The sequence below is a fragment of the Stegastes partitus genome, unplaced genomic scaffold (assembly GCF_000690725.1).
Source record: "Stegastes partitus isolate 25-593 unplaced genomic scaffold, Stegastes_partitus-1.0.2 Scaffold487, whole genome shotgun sequence".
Taxonomy (NCBI): domain Eukaryota; kingdom Metazoa; phylum Chordata; class Actinopteri; family Pomacentridae; genus Stegastes; species Stegastes partitus.
In genome coordinates this window covers 103,479-124,548 of record NW_007578218.1, presented here as the reverse complement: position 1 = coordinate 124,548, position 21,070 = coordinate 103,479, and the positions used below count along the sequence as shown (strand labels likewise).

The 21,070-nt window shown below is 41.2% G+C and overlaps 3 protein-coding genes across 4 annotated transcripts in view; 1 reads left to right on the top strand and 2 right to left on the bottom strand.

Annotated features, from left to right (window-relative positions):
* Positions 1-3,900, bottom strand: hdhd5 (haloacid dehalogenase like hydrolase domain containing 5). The gene is made up of 8 exons (XM_008287101.1): positions 3,572-3,900; positions 3,041-3,244; positions 2,840-2,952; positions 2,093-2,186; positions 1,979-2,012; positions 1,707-1,881; positions 1,436-1,624; positions 1-1,340 (listed from the first exon to the last, which is right to left on the bottom strand). Exons 1-8 carry the CDS (start codon positions 3,665-3,667, stop codon positions 992-994), a joined length of 1,254 nt encoding a protein of 417 aa, XP_008285323.1. The 5' UTR covers positions 3,668-3,900; the 3' UTR covers positions 1-991.
* A 1,253-nt stretch (positions 3,901-5,153) lies between these two features.
* On the bottom strand, positions 5,154-9,819 carry ccdc77 (coiled-coil domain containing 77). 2 transcript variants are annotated; one of them, XM_008287100.1, is made up of 12 exons: positions 9,779-9,819; positions 8,966-9,014; positions 8,367-8,553; positions 8,137-8,279; positions 7,731-7,827; positions 7,270-7,360; positions 7,002-7,090; positions 6,672-6,820; positions 6,200-6,455; positions 5,905-6,030; positions 5,653-5,805; positions 5,154-5,451 (listed from the first exon to the last, which is right to left on the bottom strand). In XM_008287100.1, exons 2-12 carry the CDS (start codon positions 8,998-9,000, stop codon positions 5,305-5,307), a joined length of 1,473 nt encoding a protein of 490 aa, XP_008285322.1. In that variant the 5' UTR covers positions 9,001-9,014; positions 9,779-9,819; the 3' UTR covers positions 5,154-5,304. The 2 variants fall into 2 exon arrangements, with proteins under 2 accessions (XP_008285322.1, XP_008285321.1); XM_008287099.1 differs by lacking the exons at positions 8,966-9,014; positions 9,779-9,819 and having other exon boundaries at positions 8,367-8,738.
* A 545-nt stretch (positions 9,820-10,364) lies between these two features.
* ush1c (Usher syndrome 1C) overlaps positions 10,365-21,070 on the top strand; it is a 21,246-nt gene continuing 10,540 nt past the window's right edge. Inside the window, exons 1-11 of the mRNA XM_008287097.1 lie at positions 10,365-10,419; positions 12,265-12,332; positions 14,305-14,448; positions 14,552-14,690; positions 16,493-16,601; positions 16,689-16,713; positions 17,616-17,673; positions 17,760-17,948; positions 18,033-18,092; positions 18,520-18,576; positions 20,532-20,674. Of these exons, the coding sequence (XP_008285319.1) occupies positions 10,384-10,419; positions 12,265-12,332; positions 14,305-14,448; positions 14,552-14,690; positions 16,493-16,601; positions 16,689-16,713; positions 17,616-17,673; positions 17,760-17,948; positions 18,033-18,092; positions 18,520-18,576; positions 20,532-20,674 (1,028 nt within the window). The 5' untranslated portion in view covers positions 10,365-10,383. The remainder of the gene's footprint in view (positions 10,420-12,264; positions 12,333-14,304; positions 14,449-14,551; positions 14,691-16,492; positions 16,602-16,688; positions 16,714-17,615; positions 17,674-17,759; positions 17,949-18,032; positions 18,093-18,519; positions 18,577-20,531; positions 20,675-21,070) is intronic.

The following is a 21,070-nucleotide window of genomic DNA, read 5'->3' as shown; positions in this document are numbered from 1 at the left end:
TTTTTTGTGTCTTTCATCCTTTTTAATTGTTCTTCCCTCTCCGTATGACTTTTACAGTACATTACCCAGAGCTCCACAGTGTTTACTTGCAATTTAAGTCACCTGGAAATCATACATCATCAAACCTGTCGCTTACAAATATAACAAACCAGCACAAGATTAAAGTCGTCTAATACAGGCATTTGCATCGCAAGGATTTCACAACCGTAACCGCTAAACAGAAAAATAGCACCTCGCTTGTTGTGTAATTCAGAAAACTTTACAAAATGAGACTACACCGTTTAAAAAAATAAAATTAAGATGCACCTGGTTGAAGCTGAAATCCAAACTGTTGAGGTACTAAACTTAATCTCATCTGCATTCGTGTTCATTCACCCTAACTTAAAAACAAATCACGCTAAAATATAACAGCAGTAAAAAAACAAAAAGGTGTATATTTATTAAAGGCAAGCAGACCTCTGTGCAAAGACTAAAAGCATCTTCATCTGGATTAACAGTGGTCTTTAAAGAGCTCCTTCCTGAATAATCTAAACATTAGCTGGACAGGTTAAATGATGCCTGAACTCTCATCTGAGAACTTCGATGCTTTATGTCTATCTATCTTTATAAAAGTGTGAATGCGGTAAAATGTGTGTAACTCTCCGCCTACACCTGCGTTCTTCACAAACTATGTGTGGATTTATTTTCTGCAAAGACAGGGAAGCACAGATGTCGACTACACACACACAAACAGTGATTTGTGTGTTATTCATGAAAAATGTTTTTAAAAAATCTGCAGTCTGAGACACTAGGATGTATGTAACTTTCCTATATTTAGAGTTAAAAATGCATATTGTTGCTTTTTGCAGCTCATTCTATGGCACTGTTATCTAACGCAGTAACAGCTATGTCTCCCCTGTGATAATCAAGGGCAGGTAAAAACACTCCAAACGCCTCTGTTAGGGTTTAGACTGGAAAGCGGTGAGATGGAGTCAGATTGGAGCCGCTCGTCCTACTCCAGAGGCCAACCTTCCTGCTGGAACACCATCTCCACCGCCTCCTTCACATCCTGCACCACAAAGGACGGCTGCAGGAGGCTGGGGTCGAAGTGGAAGTCCCTGTGACCGTGGAAGATCTGCTGCTCGGTGACTGCTTGCGCCGGGTCGGAGGGCAGCTCCTGCTGGTCTCTGCTGTACACTCCTGTGCACACCAGCATGGAGCTGCAGCCCTCGGGGAGGTCCTGCTCTGGATCCACACCTCCTCCGCCGGTCTTACCCTGCGTCTGGGCCTTGGTGTGGCGAGCGGTCTGGAGGTAGCGGTTGTAGAGGTTGGCACCGTAAATGTCCGCCATGGGATTATCGCTATAAAAAGAGGAGAGTGCCGAGGCATTATGAAAGGCTTTCACTTCGAATCAGAGCCAGATAATCAAGTGTAGATCACAGACTGATTCACTCACCCGATAGCGTACAGCCTCCTCACAGGCGTGGCCCAGCCAAGCGCCTCAGCCTGCTGTCTGATCAGCAGCTCAGCGTAGTTATAAGTCACCACGCTGGGTTTACCGATCAGAGCCTCGTACTTGAGCTCATAACCTGTGACCTTCTTGTACAGACTCTCTAAGCAGACGAGGAACATGCCGTGACCAAACCTACGAGACAGGCAATATTTACTGTACCAACACTGTGGCGACATTTAAAGGTTCAAATAACATTTCAAAGTGTGATGATTACCTGGGATTCTTCGCCTCTGCCATCCACAGCAGGTCCATGTTGCAGGCCAGCACTGGGATGTGAGGGTATTGTGTCGAGCTCCAGGAGTTGTCCGGGTTTCCCCTCGTGAGGAGAACGTCGACGATAAGCTGGAGGTTGGTCTCCCATCTGATCGGCTCACCGAATAGGATGACGGCTGTAAGACCACAGAAATGAAGAGAAGCTGTCACACATATAGAGAAATTATGAACTGTATGGATTTACATGTGTAGTGAGCGTGTGTGGAATCACACCATCTATTGGTCGTAAGCTTTTGGTGGCTGGAATCTGTAAGAGATTGTAGACAGTAACATGTCAAACTCACTTGTAATTAGACATGAACTAGCATCAACATAAATTCGACTTACATGGTCTTTAGGTCTTCTGTTGTGATCTACAACATCCAGGACTGGGTATGCCTCTCTGAGCATGTCTATAGTAACAACATCCTCAAAACCCAGGCTGGGGTTTGGAGGGTTAAAGTAAAACACAGGTGAGCAGGAATTATGAGCCACAGAACACAGATGAAGAAACTAATTTACAAGATAAATCTTTCTAATAGAACTTAATCACAAGACACAGAGTTTGTTGACATACATGTGCACAGCTAGATGAGCGAGGAACAGGAGAGAAACACCGAAAAGGAAGATTTGGTTGCTAAAAATATGGAAAGATTTCAGCTAGATAAGTTTGACCAAAATGAATATAATTATTTTTTTTGGCCAAACTAAATATCATATTGTCAGTTTCTTCCAATGTGATGCAGCCCTACTTTTAAATAAAAGAATCAGATTCCATTTGCCAACAATCTTCCATTATTTCTTTTTCTAATTTGTAAATCATTAGATTTTTTTACACTTCAAATGACCACATTTTGACTTGAAGTAACTCCCAGCAATCCCTCCAAAAAAAAGCAAAGCCATGTGTGCAAAGCTTCCCTGAGACAGTCAAGCAGCAAAGGGAACAAAGAGCACAAAGACTAAACACTGATAACTGAGCAGAACATGTAGGAAAAAAAGCACTAAATAAACAGAACATGCACACTTTAAAGGTCAACATGGAGAGAGAGAGAGAGAGAGAGAGAGAATGCAGGAACTAAACTCATGATAGGATACTTGTGTGCGACTTCCTCAATAGGACCCTGTCCAGAGACCAGCACACGCATTTTGTGGAACTGGGTGAACATTCGCAAAGGACTGTGGGACAGCATCACCTGGTCTGGAGACACCTGAGTCAAAAAGAACAAATGGCTGAAGTAAAACAAAACAAAAAAAAAACAGGACAAAGCAAGTTGATTCAAACAGTGTTCCGTTTACCTCCACCTCCAGCAGATGTGACAGATGTTCAGCTTTGGTCTGCCTCATGCAGTTCCCAGCGTTGGTGACGAACACCACCGGGACCTTGTACTTCCCATTGCGGTCCACCAGGTTCCTGAAGCACTGCTTGGCTGCAGGGATCGGCGTCCTGCCTCGCACCAGCACCCCGTCGATGTCGAAGAGGAGCCCGAAGGAGCCGGGGCCCTGTGGAGGAGGAGGACAAACCAGAGAGCGCTGACATGTGGGGCTGGGAAACACAAGGTAGTTGATTAACCTGTGGAGATACTGATGAGATCACAGTGGACTGGGGGAGACTTTGTTCCTATAGGGAGCCTCTGTAAAGTAAACAGCAGGGTTTTATTGGAGCAGATCAGTCATTGATGAAGTGCAGAGGAGTAATAACAGTGGCTGTGAATGTAGTAGAGCTTCAGCATGGTGGTCACAGTGCTTCTAAACAATGAATTAGGAAACATATCTATAAGCACAACAACTCAGCTCCTTATAATAGCAGCACACAAAGCTTTCACTTACTTGGCTGTAGTTTCTTGAGCTGGCAGACTTCGTTGCTCCCTCACAGCTGGACTTCAGCAGCTGCCAGACACTTTTAAAACATCTCATTCTCTGCATTTCTTCAGGCACTTGTGTGGAGAAGCCGGCGGCTAAACAAGCAGCACAGCTAGCTTTGAAAGAGCTGCCTTTTAGCTTAGCAAACGGTAACTGCCGACGTTCAGCAGATGTAACGGCTAAAGAGACGAGTCATGACACCAGCAGCGGTGGGGGTCACCACTAAAGTGTGCGCTGTCTCCTCATGCTGTCACCATTCAGGACCGACAGCACCGCAGTGACGGGAGGGCAGCGAGCGGGGCGCATGCGCACAAGGGCGAAAAGTGCAACGTCCTGGTTCGATATGACGTCAGGCAGCAACTCACCGGAAACACATGCGTGTGTTTATCATTTTCGTGGAAATGAAACTGAGTGAAACTTTCACCTCAACACTTCGGCCAGATTTTAGTTTTCATTATTATAAACATGAAACAAGTCTGTGTTTTAAAAATGAAACTAAATATAAAAAGACTTTATTGGAATAAATAAATTATTTAATCAATAACAATCATGAAGTATTTTTCTAAATGTTTTTACACATTTTATAAATTTCATACCACAATGTAATATGCACAAATAATTAGCTCAATATTTGCAGATACTTAAATTTGACCCGCACTGAACAAACATAAAAGTAGCGTGCATGTGGTCTGCTTTTCTGATTTAGTGAAAACGTTAAACATCTAATCTTCATTGTTCTGACTAAAAAAAGAAAAAAGAATAATAAGAAGAATAAGGGCCTAAATATAGCCAACTGTGTACAAAACATTTTTTAAGTTGTTGTACTGGTGACAAATACTCGACCATTGAGTTAAACCTTCAAAAGAACGTGGTCAGATAGCGTGACCAGTAAACTCCTTGGTCAAGGGCAGTGGCTCAGGACCTGGACCGTTGGCTGCCCCACCTCAGTGACTCAGCTGTGTAATAAAACTCAATGTTCCATGGACCTCTTCTATATGCCTATTATTACTATTTGCATTGCTAAAGAGTACTTAAGACTTTTTTTTTTTTAATACCAGCACATTTTTGCCACATTTCTTCCACCAGCATGATTTGCATTCTACTTTGCATGTCCTTATTTTTCTTAGATGTAACGTGTGAGCTACTGGATACCTAAAAGTATCTCTCTCTCTCTCTCTCTCTCTCTCTCAGTGCCACAGATGACAAGGGAAAGACCAGATTGGGTTGTTGGCCGCGGGATGCTGGCATGTCACTTAAGGCTGGAGTCAAGCACTTGAATGTCCAAAAATCCACAATTTGTAGGAGAGAACATAGTGAGGAATGAAGTGCTACACTGAAACGGATCTTTTCATAACCACACAACGAAAAATGTATTGTAAGTATAGTACTTTTTTTGTTAAATTCAATCTGATGTGTATATGTGCTATTCTGTCAATTGAAAAAGTCCAAGTCGCAGGAATGTGGACTTCACAGCATAATAATAATAAAAATAATCATCATCATCATACAAAAATTATTTAGATATAATAAAGCAATTGTGTCCATAGACTTTCAGTTACTGTAAAATGATATTTTTATTGGTCTAAAGAACAAAACATCAACAGCAATCAGTGCAGGATTTAATAATTAACGCAGCCGAACAAGCGTCCACAACAAAGACAAACACAAAAACACATTATACAGAAACTGAAATTCGTTCTTCAGCTGAATCTCAGTTCATTTTCCAGTCCATAAATTTTAGCCTTCAGAGTCATTAGTTCATCCTGAACCTTTTTCGTCCTGGTGTTGGTCTGACGGACCTCCTGCAGAATGGCTAGGTCCTGGTTGGGCCCAACATTCAAGGTAACCTGAAGAACAAAGGTGGTCTCTCATGAAATACTTACATACAGAGGAATGATGGTGTTTCTTTATTTTGTTTCCTCATTAAAATAAAGTCAGAAAACCATCTTGGTATGTTGAGATCACAAACATTTTTTTTGGTGAATATTTTCATTAGAAAAATAAAAGCGTAAAAAAAAAGACTAATGAGAGTCTTCAGCATTTTGTACCTTGATGAGCTGTTTTTCTACATCTTTGAGTTTCTGTCTGAGGTGTTTCAGGTCTGTCTTGAAGCCCTCCACCTCCATGACCCTCCTCTTCTCCAATGCTTCATAACGCTGAGTCATCAGCTGGAGACGCTTGGCCATTTTGTCTGAACGCTCCTGGACACGTAAGTAAGGTATCGGCCATAAGAATTTAAATGATCACAATAATATAAGCAATCAATCAGATATGTGTCTGAGGATATTAAACTAGTGTACCTTGAATATTTCCCTGCCCACATCGCCTTCCTCTCTGATTTGGGATAGTTCTGTCTCCAGAGTAATACACTGCTCTCTGTACATCTCCGCCAGACGGTGGGCTTGCTTCAGGTCCTCCTGCATGACCTGATTTTTAAAAAACGAAAAGAAAACAAGACTACAACCAAACCCAAAACACACCACGTACATCCTTCACTGAGGACAGAGATAACCAGCATCTATACTATTCTGCAAAATGAAGCCAGGAATTACTTATTGAGGTATACAATTACCATAAACAGGTATTCTATGTTACCTTTAGCTCCTCCTTCTGTGGCTGCTCTGACTCTGGCCGTGGCCGAGGGAGGGCTGTGCTGCTGCTGGGCTGCCACGTCTGCCCAAACGCAGTGCCAGCAGACCCGGCTTTTCTCAGACGGTTCTGGCAGGAGTCTAATTCCCTCAGCAGCCGATCCTTCTCCACCATCCAGCTCTTCTCATGAGCCCGTGTTTCAAACTTTAGCTGTAAGAAATCTCTGGTGCTCTCATGCAACAGGTTTTGAGTCCGCTCCAGCCTGAGACATCAAATAAGGTAGGTTACAGTCACACTATAGTCAGCCAGAGCGGTATTACTTTATAAAGAAGAAAAAGCATATCTTTTATATCTTTAAATGATTCATGTGCAGAGAGTAGGACTGTTAAAAGAGTGTAAAATAAAACATACATTGAGATGTAGTTTGCGTTATTGAACAACTGAAAATACCGACATCATACACATTATAAAAACTCACTTGTCAGTCAGAGCGGTGATACGTTCCTGATCTCTCTGCCGCTGTGCCTGTGCCTCCTCTGTTTTAATCCTGCGATCCTCCATCAGAGACTCCAGCTGCTCTTTGGCGAGCCGGGCCTGTTCCTCCATCTGAGCCTGCAGCGCCTCCACCTGGAGACATGAACCATGAAATTAAAACTCATCACAGTAACTATGCAGGTACAAACACAGGAAAAACAAATGTTTCACTTGTGTAATGCATTTTGTTTTGGAGTTGTATTTGTAAATCTAAATCCATTTAGGACCTATGACAACCCATTCTTAACCAGTTACACGCCAAGTGAACTCCTACCTGCAGCAGCAATGTTTGGTTGTCACTCTTGTATTGTTCCAAGCTCTCTCCATTTACACCTTCTGCTGATTTTGTTCTCCTGCTGCCCTCTACTCAAACACAAAATGGCACAGCAGTCATTCATTAGAAAAGGCTTGCTTAAACACAAAAGCAGTTTATTTAAAAAAAGCAAATGACAAATATATTGTTTTCTGTATCAAAGCATTACACAAAACTGAAGAAATATTATTTTGGGAAAAAGACATTTGCAAAAAAGTTGATTTCAAACCTTTCCTGGTCGCAGCAGGTCTTAGCTTTGTTGGCCTGAGGCTCAGATTTTCATCCCATCTGGATTCTGGTTTCTTCTGAGTGATGGTGACCTGAAAAAGAGTCATCACATATATCAGGTTTTTTCAAAGATATTCACTTGACTTCTTATTTTATTCATTCAAATTGTGTGTAAATCCACAAAAAAGAAAGGAAAAGCATTAGTGAATTTAACTCTTTTCTTCACAAAAATAATATTCAAAAATGTATGAAATCACATTTGAGGTTAGTACAACACTTTTGCTGCAGATATCTGACTTGACTTGTCACAACAGGAAAAGCACAGGTCTGACTAATAGTATGAAAAAAATCCTCTGTGCTTTTTAGATGTGTCAGCTGATGAAGCATTGACTGGCCTGATTCATTCCACCACAGTCTGACAAATCAAAACATCTGTTGGCCTACGATGGAGTTAACATGCACCTTGTGAGGAGGCTCCCGGTGAAAATATGTGATCTCTCCTGCATCAGGACCCACAAGGGCAAGAAGGTGCTGGATTTTCTTCCTGTCCTCCAACTCTCTGTAAAACAGTGACAAGACAGTTAGAAAGTTTTATGTCCTGCGGCACAAAAGAGAATTAAGGCAGTAAACTATTAAGAGAAACAGCAAAAGCCTTGCACATCCACTGCTGTCAATCAAGAACAGTTTGCAGAGGCCAATACAGTGTTGAGAGTAAGTTGAATCAGGCAACATATTTAAAAACACCTGTGTGTACCAGGGGCTTTAAATGAACTATAAAAGGTTTTCACTGCTGGCTTTTGGAATTATTATACCTGGAAACACAGGTGAAACTAATAACAGTAGGTCTGATCATGAACTGTGCACCTACCTGATCTTAAGTCGGTCGTTTTCTGCATAAAGCCGCAGAGACTGCTCTCTCTCTTGGAAAAGGTAGACTTGCATGTCACTCAGAGCATTTTGAAGCTCTGCAATCTCTCCCTCACGCTGTCGTACCTCCCACTGTAGCTTATGCTGAGAGGGCAACAAGGACAGAGCGATCAGTAAACAAAACCAAAAAATACTCAGCTGAAAATCAGTGTACTGACTGCTAACACTCACCTGGTCCTCTGTGATGCCTTTATACTTCTCCAGCATCTGCAGCAGCTCCTCCTGCTCGCTATCATACTGAGCGATCTTCTGTCTGTAGAACTCCAGCAGCTCCCTGGATGGACGTAGGTTTGCCAGACGCTCATGCATCGGAGGAAGTGGAGAGTCAAGCTCACCAGCCAGGGTACGAATGTTGCCTCTGTAGGAAAAACAGACTTTATGTGGCATTTTGTAGATGACACGACCACACATAGAGTTCACATTTGGGTAATGAACACTCACTGCTGCCCCCATGTTTGGTCGAGTAAGACCATCGATATCAGGAACATTTTACCTTGTGCACATCCACCACATGTCTGCGACAACTTTTAGACCCAACATGAAATCAACCTAAGGGATTAACCAAACCCATTTAAGGAATAAAGCTAAATCCATGTGGGATAAGACAGGAACAGCGGGGGACCAGACTGACACAATGAGTCCTATTATCATTTAGGGAGATTACAGCTAAAAGCATTATATCCGTCTCACTCTGTGCTACAGCAACATCGCTATTGCAGAAAAACAACAAAAATTATCCATCTTCCTGTGTGTTACCTGAATGTTATTACCTGTGTGGGGTTGCATGTTTAGTCGGCGATCCCATCCTGGCACAAAACACTGAAAACAAGAGTAAAATATATGTTATATAGGGACACAAGAGATATCGTTTTCAGTTATCATTAGCACTGAAGATTAGTTTCTTGTTTAAAGCTTTACATTTACACACTTTCAGCAGCCAGTTATGCATGGAATAGGCATGTTAACCCCAAGAAAGAAGTAATAAGTAATTGTGTTTATGTTCTGTGGACTAGTTTTATCTGTCTTCCTATACTTTTGTGTGAAGCACTTTGAACTACCTACAAATTGTGTTATACAAATAAACCTGCCTTGCCTTGAATAAGATTCAGTTAGTTTTTCGTCCTAAACTCATTTTACCAATAAATTAACATATAGACTTGTCAATTAGTAATTGTCATAAAACACATAAGTGTAATCTACATGCAGCAGATGCTTTAGACTGTGTTTGGTGGCCAGACTGTGGTCCGTGGTCGCCTCCTCTGCTGCCGCCCCTGTTGCTGTGGATGGAGCGGCAGGAGGAGCGAGACGTTTGAAAGCAGTGGAGTTACACGTTTTTCTTACGTTTTGAACATATTTCCAGAAAACATGCTAACTCAACTCAGCTGGACACACTGAAACTTTACTGCATGAGAAAAACAAGATGAAAAAAACAGCAGAACCCAAACGTTTGTCTGTAACGCATAACGGTGCAAATGATGCGTTTTATAGCGAAAAGACAAGCAGCACATAAAAGTGCACCTATATAGCTTTAGTATATTTATCTCGGGTGTTTTATAGCTACAATACAAGTGCATTTGACCTACCCGTCACAATGTTTTAAAAGTCTCAGCTCTTCATCCGAGTAGTTCAGCGGTGCTGCTTTTTTTTAAAACCCGGAAGTTTACACCTCTTCGTCTTCTTCGTGGGAAAGTGGAGAGCGGAAGTTATATTGCCACCGAGTGGCCTGCGACGCTGCAGTTTGAATTGTAAAGTGTCGCTTAATGACACAAAACACAAAATTTGCAATACTATTTACGTAGCACTAAGGGTAAGTGGTTTTTATTACAATAAAAGTTGGAGTCAGTCTGTGGTTACAGCGACAAATGTCGGCAGTTTAGTCAAGTTGGCAAGTTGGCACGAGTTACAACGGTATCCCTTCAAAATAAAGGTCCGACGTTAAAATTTGAAGCAACAATGAAGCACACAGAAATGAATACTGGAAGGATCATATATTATTTTAAGTAGTCAACTCAGCTACATTCGCTGCTAAAACTGGCTTATGCTCATTAATAAATGCCTCACGATAGAAAAACAAAAAATAAAACGTAACCGGACGCTCTGGCGTCACTGCGACTAGCTTGACACGCTGACCCGGTCAAGTCCCGTCAAACTTCACCGGCACCGTTTCGTTTTCTACTGTTTGTCAGCGATGGAGCGGAAAGTTGCTCGGGAATTTAGGCACAAGGTAAGATAACAAACGTTTTCTTTTTCTGTTCGTACATTGATGAAATGTTAGTTAAACGAAGCTTTTTATCTACCTGGTTGTCACCTCGCCGGCTCAGGTGTCTGTCCGGTGGGATGTTGCGCAGACGGAGGCCTATGAAGCCCCATGAAGACAAACAACAGCTAAAATGAGTCAGGATGTATTTTTGCCAGGCTGATTTTTAAAGAGTACATTTGATATTTAATTTATAAAAGGTTTAAGTGACTCTCATCACTACTGTAACACTAATTATAACGTTAAAACCCACATAGGATGATATAAACAGACCTGTTTTAATAGCTAGCAGGTTAATGGCTTTTTGTTCAACTCAAAAAAATACATCTCTTGAATTGTTTATGGTAAAATGGCTGTAATGAGGTTTTACTCTTTCCATAACTATTGTATTTATGGCCCACTTTTTATTATATTTAATTTTTTTATCTTAATAAACTTAACTTTAGGCTACATAGGATCTTCCTATTTTTCTTTAAAGCTTAAAAAATAGAGGCTGCTGTAGTGTGGTACCTGTTTTTTGCTTTGGAAACAACACATGTTCAGCAACACACCATGGTCACTAAAAAACAAACAAACAAAAAAAAAGGGATTCAGTAGATGGTAATTGGATCTATGATAAGTAGTGTCTTAACTCCAATTACACTCTGATTTGTGTGGTTTATGTTGGCACATTACAGCATGAGGTAAAGATAACTATAAGCAGAAGATAACAGAGGAAGGGAACATGATACGTTCAGATCACCACACAGCCATCTGTGCTGCACGCAGGCAGGCAGGCAGGCAGGCAGGGTCCCATATTGTAGGCTCCTCACAAAGGGCAACTTAGCATTCGGTAATGTGTTAGATATGAGCAGCTATGCGGAAGAGATGGGACAATTTGCGAGTTTAATTAGAGGCGGAGGGGACAACGAGCCACAATCAGGCTTTGTTTCCTTTGGGGACCTTATCATAGTCATTGAAACTGTGTTTGTTGGAGTGTTTGTGCCAGTTTTACTGTCCTGATGCGCTCAGAATACTTGGATTATTGTGTTTATTGGTTAAGGTTCTTATAGGGACTGCTTTTGCTCGATTTGTTATCTGACTGCTGAGTGATTTCCTGCCTTTATGGAGCCAAAGTCCTGCATGTAGCTCAATCTGCAGGCGTGGTTAACTGTGTCTCACTGAGCAAGAGAAATTTATGACTGCCATAAAAACTAAGTCACACACACACACCCTATGTTGCTCAGCTGATCTGCCTTTACTTTAACCCCAATATAAGATGATACAGAAATGTCAGAATACTCATGTGCACGTGTGTTTGAACTGTATATTTATTCATCTTTTTTAGAATTTTGAGCTCAAGATGAGGCGCGTGTGAACGTTGGGTGTGAATGTACATCTCTGTTTGTGTCTGAGATGTAAGGTGACACTGCCGACCTTCCTGCTGCAGCCTCACCTAAGCTGTGCTGCCATTATTCTCTCCCAGCGGTTTGATGGTTAGACAAGAGTAGCCCTTTACACCTGCCTCAGCACAAGGAGCCTCATCATCCCAAAGACGAGCTTCAGCTGTCAGTCTGACAAAAAAGAAAAAAGATAAAGAGTGAGCCTCTCAGCTTAGTTTCAGGCAGATTCTGAGGAAAATGTGTTACATCAGTGATTGGCCGAAGCGTTTCCTCAAACCCATCCTGCTGCAGCTGAGCCGTCACCAGGTTTGTATGGGACGGTTGGCGTGGGTCGCCCCCTGCGGCGCTGACTGGACCACAGCGGAGGTACGGTGTGTGTCGGTGGGCTGAGTGAAGACGGATGCCACCAGATGTTTGTGCTGTCTTGCAGGTGGAGCTGCTGATTGAAAATGAGGCAGAAAAGGATTACCTGTACGATGTCCTCCGCATGTATCACCAGTGAGTATCAGCTGCCTCTGCTCGGCGTGTGTGTTGAGTTTGTTTTGCACTCATCTTTATGTTCCTTTTGATGTGACTAAAATATTGATGGTAATTGAATGGATTGTGTGCTTAAAGAACTTCAAATACAAAGTGTGTTGACATGTGACCATTAATAGTGCTCCACAAATATATCAAAAGACAGTAAAATCTAAGATATTGCACAATTTTTCTTGGATTACTTCTTGTTCCTCTTTAGCTGCAGGTAAAATAATGCCGAGGCGCATTTCATCTTCTCTCTAGCTTTCATCACAACAAACATTTTCCAGTCAGTTTTGATGCACACAGACCTCCAGTTTAAACTCTCCATCATGGTTTCTGGTGACAGCCTGGTCCTACAGGGCCGGGGAGGTGGCTGGACCGGCAGCAGGAAGAGGAGGGGGAGGCTGCAGGTCTAGGTTTCAATTAATCTTTGTGCAGAGGCAGAGCCCTGTGGCCCCATTGGTTAAGCCTCTGATCAGTTTCCACTGTGCTCCGACAAGCCTGGCCAGTTGTCAACAAAAGCCCTTTTTATGTTCATCCTCCATAAGGGGGCTGAAATGGCACGTATCAATAATTCAACAAGGAGGCCACATGGACAGATTTTGTACAGTAGCTTCTACATTGCTGCTTTAATTGCTGCTTTAGTTGCTCTTTGTCTCTTTTTCAATTGAGAGATGATTGGATTGTCTTTTCTATTAGCATTTAGATATTATGGTTTCATACTCGTGCTGTGGTTTAAAACATAATTGGAGAATTAAATGGGGTGTTGCTATGTAAACAGGTTTGTGTGCTCAGTCCGATTTATTACAGAAATATGGAAATTAGATAAAAACAACTTAGTGTGTGGAGAAAGAAGTGAGCTTGTCAGATCTCTGCAGCCTGTTAATCACGTCTGCTGGAGGTTACAGCTGCCTCTGTTAACACTCCTCCAATAACTTGGTTGGATTTTGGGTGATGTAGGTGCCAAATTTTGACAAGAAAAAAAGAATATGTGGCATAGGTTTAGGATTTATGCTCACATGGCATAACTGATCTTATCTGAGTTTTATAACTTGTAGGGGTTGACTGATTAATGGCCAATTATCAGAGCCGATAGTCAGTTATTTATTGATTTATTTTTGATCATCAGTGTCTTTATTTCTTCTTGCTGATTCCTGATAAGAAATACATTACATTACATCTAAAAACATACTGTTTTGGCTCTGATTGGTTACACGTCATGAGCCTATCGTCAGTGAGTGATAAATGCTAAATTAAGCATGTAAAACATAATCAACAAAAGCATTTCAATCAAGTCGTGATTTTAATTTGCGTTGTTCTAAATTTTCACACAAAGATTTTAATTTTTACTGTGTGAATGTATGTCGAGTCACAGGTCTGTCTCCTGGATTAGTAGTAATTGGTATTAGCCCGGGCTGCAAGGTGGATTGGTGGTTAGCATCGTTGCCTCGCAGCTAGAACGTTGCCGGTTTGCGTCCCGGTGAGGACACCCGGGATCTTTCTGCGTGGAGTCTCCATGTTCTCCCTGTGCAGCGTGGGTTCTCCGGCTTCCTCCCACAGTCCAGAAACATGCTGAGTTTATTGGTGATTCTAAATTGTAGTAGAAAAGCCTCTGAACAGTACCTGTGGGAATCAGATCTGAACAGCGCAGTGCTCCTGGGTGAATAAATCCTTGGACAATTGTGTAGATGACATAATAATCAACAAACCAAATAGACAAGTCTACCATATTGACATGTGTTGGCCAATAGGGAAACATTTTTACTTTCTTAACAGCATCTTTAGCACATTCTTCCCGGCAAAGCCCTGTTTCTTGTCCCAGTGTGTAACATAAACTCACGCTTACTCATATTGTGCAAAATACCTTGTGGTTTTTTTTCTCTTTTGTGTCCACCACTCTTTTGTGTAGAATGGTGTAAAGCTAACTGTAATCCACCTTTCACCCGCTCAGGTCGATGGACTTGCCGGTGCTGGTGGGCGACCTGAAGCTGGTCATCAACGAACCGAAGCGCCTCCCCCTGTTTGACGCCATCCGGCCTCTCATTCCGCTCAAACACCAGGTGGAGTACGACCTGCTCACCCCCAAGAGGTCACGGTGAGTACGACGTGGCAGTTTATAGCCTGTAGCTTGTCTGTACTATGTTTTCTGAAGCTCACACGTTCTGTTTTATATCTTTCTCTCTGTCCTGGTTGTGCAGGAAGCTGAAAGAGGTGCGTTTGGATCGGACACACCGGGACGGTCTGGGTCTGAGCGTCCGAGGAGGACTGGAGTTCGGCAGCGGTCTTTATATATCGCAGATCGTCAAAGATGGACAGGCCGGCAATGTTGGCCTTCAGGTGTGTGTCTTTGAGTCAGAAGTAATGTTTTCCTTTTATTACCGTTTCTTTTTCTATGGAGTAGTGACAGTGCCAAATTACAAAAATATGTCCATAAAAGAATATTAAAATAAAAATGGAAATAAAAAGAAGAATAAGTGAAATAAAAAATAATGTGGAAATATAAAGCAATTTTAATCGAAAATGAATCCATAAAGGAAAAGGCTAATAAAAGTTGAAATAAAAAGAAGAAGAAATAAAATAGTAATTATTTAAAAAAATATTTTTATTAATTTTTATTTGTGATATATTTTTTAATTTTTAATTTTTTTGTAATTTTTTTTACATGTATTTATTTTAGATTTTTTTAATTAATTTTTTTTTATAAGGAAATATGCACAGAAAAATGTTTGCAGTAGGAATGTCGTTTTTCTGTGCATATTTCCTTTGCTTTTAAAATGACATTATAAAAAAAACCCCAAAAAACAAAAACAATAATAATTGTAATTTGGCACTCTCATTGCTCCATACTTATCTATAGAACAAAATAAGCTGTTCATATGAAGAATCATTATTTTGTCTTTATACCATCAGCATTACATTTAAAAATACTCGTCTTAATAAAACATACAACTTTCATTCAGTTGCATAGCATATGTGTATACAAACAGTGTTTTAGTAGATTTTAGTTTTTTAAATAAGTTTTTGTGTATGATATGCCATATATTCAATATATTTATTAATGTGTAGACTGTTCTACTGTCCTGTTTGTTAAATGCTCATTTTTTGTCATGTCCTGTGTCGGTGTTGATGTCATAATACGAGGATCCACTAGGTGGGGCAAAGCACCATAAAACTCTGTCACTGTGTGTCACCAGTAGTCCTCCTTTGTGCAGGTTCACATTATATAAAAGAGATTGCTCCTGTCATGACAGAACAAAGTTAACGTCCACTTGTTCAGATTGATGCTGTAATCCAGATCAGACCTTACATCGCTCTGTATTCAGTGCTGGTTCATAATGTCACCCCTTGAGTTATTATCAGTTTAAAATACGATGTCTTAAACGTATTCAACAGCTGGTCTCAGTTACTTTGTCAAAATTAGCATTTAAATTGAGACTTAGCAGAAGTAAAGAAAATGATAGTGTAGTTGTATGAGTGCAAACAGAAAACATAAGGGTCACCTCCAAGGCTGGATTACTGGTCAGACAGCGCCAACATGGACTCCAATGTCCATCCACAGGGGTCAGGTTTACTCTATGGTATCAAGGTTGAGGTACAACAATATGTGACCCAGTAAAGCCCAATATAAACCGAAATGATAAGGGTTTATATCTTTACCTACTTTTGAGCTGAATCTTAAAAAGGGGGTCAGTATTGGCCCATATGAGCCTCCCTCCTGAGGTAACATGACCCTGGCAAAGGCTTGATGTACGCACAGTCTGTGATGTTTTTAATAAATCTAAAATGTAATCAAAATTTTGACAAGGACCTATAATTAGAGTGGCTGTTTTTACTAGAAAACAGTTATTTTTCAGCTATAAATTGTAACTCGGTCTTAATGTGCCAGAGACCAAAGCTTCAAAACTAATTAACTGTAACTGTCACAGTGACTGTAAATCTTTTTAACGAGGAAGAACATCATCTAATAGATGTAAACATCCAGATGTAAATCAAACCAACCAGTAGATCGTACTGTGTGCAGTATATTCAGCAGATAAGGATGTAAATGTCAGAGCAGCAGTAGCCTCATCTGGGATCCAGACTGATATATTACAATCGGATGTGTCATCTATAATTCCCCCTCTTGTACTGATTTATAGGTTGGCGATGAGATTGTGCGCATCAACGGATACTCCATCTCCTCCTGCATTCACGAGGAGGTCATCAGCCTCATCAAGACGAAGAAGATCGTGTCGCTCAAAGTTCGGCGTACGTCAAACACAAACTCAACATAAAACTGAATATACTTTAATATCAGTATTTGTTTTTCATTTATGTGTTTTTTTTTCTGTGCAGATGTGGGCATGATCCCAGTGAAAAGGTAAAAATTTTGCTTTACATTTACTGTTTGATGAACAGTTGAGTGGGAAGTGATTTTGGAAAAACCACCAAAATAGTAACGTCTAACAAAAAAACATCAACAAAAAAAAAGCTGTTTTATATCGTCCAATAAGTTCAAGGCCTAGTCCACATATACACGGAGATTTTTTAACTCTTTCCCCTTTGTTTGCACGCATGAAAATGCAAAAACACAACTGTCAAGAGCTCATTAAAACAACAGATGCTAACATAACCTTAAAGCCATGTTGGTGAGTAGAATCCTGAAAACTCCAGTAGGCTACCAACAATGATTCTGATTCTGACACCTCTGATCCTAAATATAGTAGAAGAATAAAAGCATGTCTGTGCGTAAACATGTAAAAAATCCTGTTAGCATGGTTAGCATCGGTACTACTTTGACTGTGTCTGCCATTGCTCAAAATTGCCTCATATAGACAACGGAGCTCACTCAAACACCACAAGCCGAGTTTGCACACTTCAAACTGCTTCCGAATGTCCGAAAGGGGATTTCCTAAAGATCTAAAAGGCCAAAATGCACATAAAAAACTGTTTTAAGCAATGGTCGTGTACGTGTGCATGAAGCCGGAGCCTATAGGAAGAGCATCCTGAACATCCTATATAGCCGCAGAACACGTCTCGGTGAACTCGAACAACTCCTTATAAGGCTCACGACCCTCTTCATATGGTCGGTCTCTGACCTCTAACGGAAAGCGCATGTGGTTCAGCACGCACATGTCCCGTCAGTCACACTGCTGGAAGCCATGAATAAGCTTGAAATGAAAACGTGTAACAGTACAAATGAGAATAAAGAATGAGTTTTGCTTCCACAGACTGTTATTGCTGCGCAAACTGTCTTCTCTTTATATGTTCTTGTTTCTGCAGCTCGTCAGATGAACCCCTCAAGTGGCAGTTTGTCGACCAGTTTGTGTCCGAGTCGGGGGTAAGAGACAGATGTAGTCTCACGAGTTGTTGTTGCACAGCCAGCACACGTACTTTGTTTTATTCCGTCTTTCTGCTCTGTCCCAGGAGAAGAAGAGCAGCGTGGCGGGCTTGGCGTCCATCGGAGGAAAAGAGATTAAGGAGAAGAAGGTGTTCCTCAGTCTTGTGGGCACTAAGGGAATGGGCATCAGCATCTCCAGCGGGCCAACACAGAAACCTGGTATTTACATCAGCAATGTCAAGCCGGGATCCCTTTCTGCAGAAGTTGGACTTGAGGTGATTATTTCTAAAATGTAAAAAATGACCTTAAACAAATCATGAAACTTCCTGCTGTGAACTGTGTCTCTAATTAAAATGTAGGTGGGAGACCAGATCGTGGAGGTGAACGGAGTGGATTTCACCAACCTGGACCACAAGGAGGTGAACTTAGTTTTTTAAGTGGCAGCTGGAGAATCACCTTGTTTTGGTGATTGGATGTATTCTTGTATTTGTCTTCTATAAAAACCCTCCTGTAAAAAAAAAAGTGTTTTAAATTCTGCCTCTGATGCCAGTAGAAGTGAAGCCTCCCGTCGCTGCCAGTGTTTGTCCTCAGCTTAACTCGCTGAGCTGCAGAACCACAGAAATAAATCCTCCCTGTGGCTGATGAGGCAAACAAAGCTTGCAGTATTTACCAGAACCAGTATTTGTCTGGAGTTGGGGATAATTCACAGCCCATTAAATACACATAACACAGACTTAACAAAAAGTCTTTTAAACAAATGGGTTAATTTATTCATTTGTGTTTTTTTTTCAGTAATTGTTTTCAAAAATTAAGATTATTTAAAGTCTTTTGTTTTTATATTTCTAGGCTGTGAGAGTCCTGAAGAGCAGCAGGAGTCTGACTATCACAGTTCTGACAGGAGCTGTAAGTACACTTGTGTCTAATGATACTGTAATGATAGTAGTGAGTATTTAAAACTAGATTTTTTTTTTGCTCTTATCTCATATAAGTCTTGTTTTTTTCTTATTAAACTCATGCAGTGACTTGAATTCACTCAAAGTCACCGAATTTAGCTCCAGAGTTTGAGATGCATATGAGACTATTGTGTCTTTAAAATAATAATATTAGACGGTGACACACGTTTTTCTTAAATTTTGAGTCTTTCAAGTTAAAGGGAATCATTAATATGTTAAATCACAAAGAAGTTGATGACCTTCTACGCCATAACTGTTGTGAGCGTGGATGACCGGGATAACAGGACGATGTTGAACCTGGAATCTGGAAAAAAGGTGCTTAATTTCCTCTGAAGCTACTCAGAAGACAATGTGCTTCTGTCAGAAAGTAAAACACTTAAGGGCTCATCTGTCATGCAACACAAAGCTTGTGTTTCCACTCCTTTGCGTTCCTGCACAGCAAAGAATAATGTGCCTATTTGTTTTGGAGACGTCACATTAACTCGGCCGTGCCTCAACCCGGCCGTCTGCAGGAGCAACATTCATCACATTTACCATTCGTCACTCGGCAGGTTGTTTGCTCCTGGACTCAGCGCTGAAGACTTTGTGACGGAGACAAGCCGTCCCCTCTTGTTTACTGTTTTCCTTGGTGGCTGTCTGATGTATTTACCTGTGACTAAGCCTTTGTTTGAACGTGCATAAACAGGGAAACCTGCAAGTAAAGTATGCATGTGACAGTAGACAGTGTGTTTCTGGCAGTAGTAGTTTATAGGCTTCTGTATTTACATATATGAAAACATTGAAATTCTGTCATATTTTCATGTAAACATGTAAATAATCAGAAACTCTGATGTAGAAACACTAAAACACAAGAAGCTTTGACGTGTCAACATATGCCTCAAGTTTCACTCAGTAGCACTGCACAGTGGGAAGAAGCACAGCGTCAGAACTAAAGTGTCAGAAGTCAAATTATTATTCAAAGCAAAGCCCAGCTTTCTTAGCGCCTAGTCATGACTGGACTGGAGATTTCTAAGTGGACAGTGCATGAAACTGTAAAGCACTGGATGAGTTATCCAGAACCATCAGGCAGACCAGAAGTGTCGACACCATCAGAGGATTAGCACGTTAGGCTTCGTCCACCAAGAGATGAAAAGCAACTTCATCACAGATACAGAATTAATTACAGAAAAAACACAAAGAAGATGTCTAGTAGTGATGCTGAAGGATGAGTAGCATCTCTACACCACTTCTGAGGAGGGGAAACGAGATTGGTTGACTAAGGCATGCTAGAATTTCACGGTGGATGATGAATTAAATTTTGAGAATTATGGCAATAACAGAAGGGTGTATATAGGGAGACCAGCAGGAGAAAGAAAGGCCCCACATTTCATCAAACCCACAGTGAAATGTTGTGCTGAGAATATTAAGATCTGGGGGTGTTTTGCCTCCTCTGGATTAGAACATGCTGATGGATTCATGCTGCAGCAGGATAATGAGCCCAAACACACTTATCATGAACTTCCCTCCGCAGTCACCTGACCTCAACCCTGTTGAACGTTTCACTTGAAGACTGAGAAACTATTCGTGACATGAAGAAGCTGTGGTGCAATGTGTTTTCAGGTGCTGCACAAACTTGTTGTCATCGAAACAGAAGGAGGGCATTTTTCAGAGATTGAATTGAAACTTTAACAAATAGAAGCATCTAGTAGAACCCCACTGTGTGGAGTAATCACATATGAGTTGCTTACACGCTAAACAGGAGCGACTCTGAGGCTTCAAAGATGTCAAACTGACATCTCTTTTCTATCCCTGGTCCGGGAGGCTGGTTAGGACTTGCCTGCTAGTCTCCAGAGCCAAAAAAAAAAGTTTGAGGACCCCTGCTGCACATCATGCGTTTCCCTGATTATCGTTGTTGTCACCTCTCAGGGCAGCGAGCTGTTCATGACAGATGAGGAGCGTCTGGCGGTGGAGGCCCGCAGGGAGCTGGAGCGGCAGGAGCTGATGCACCAGAAGCGGGTGGCACTGGAGACCAACAAAATCATTAAAGAGCAGCAGGAGAAGGAGAGACAGTGAGTGAACAACACACGACTTGTAATTACCCTTGACTTGACACGAGACGTGTGGGAGTTATGTCGTCTGCCTCGTAATGCAAGTTGCTGACTTCACTGAAGCTAGTTAGGAAGATTGGTGCCTCTTGCTTTGATCTGACTCAGTTTAAAAAGATGTTGTCACTCAATGTTTAGATCACAATTTATTGCAGTAAATCTCCACAGGGGAAAGTCCTACTAATGCTGACACTGCTCAGATGTTTTTTTTTAATATCATATATAAGACTTTTTATAACATAAAAGATGTTCATTGAACTACTGAATCAGAAAATGACACGAAAACATTTCTTAGCTTCGTTCTTCTTTACCTTTATGGAGTGTTTAAGTGTCTCAGCTGAATATTTTTGCTTTAATAGC

Excerpts from the sequence above, each read along its gene's own strand:
- ccdc77 (XM_008287099.1), bottom strand. The coding sequence starts at position 8,648 with ATGGGGGCAGCAGTGAGTGTTCATTACCCAAATGTGAACTCTATGTGT. Across the intron at positions 7,361-7,730 it reads ACCGGGAGCCTCCTCACAAG|GTCACCATCACTCAGAAGAA; the intron begins GTGCATGTTAAC and ends ACTCTTTTTCAG. Across the intron at positions 6,456-6,671 it reads ATCACCGCTCTGACTGACAA|GCTGGAGCGGACTCAAAACC; the intron begins GTGAGTTTTTAT and ends TTGATGTCTCAG.
- hdhd5 (XM_008287101.1), bottom strand. The coding sequence starts at position 3,667 with ATGCAGAGAATGAGATGTTTTAAAAGTGTCTGGCAGCTGCTGAAGTCC. Across the intron at positions 2,187-2,839 it reads ATTGAGGAAGTCGCACACAA|CCTGGGTTTTGAGGATGTTG; the intron begins GTATCCTATCAT and ends TCCAAACCCCAG. Across the intron at positions 1,341-1,435 it reads AGGAGGCTGTACGCTATCGG|CGATAATCCCATGGCGGACA; the intron begins GTGAGTGAATCA and ends CTCTTTTTATAG.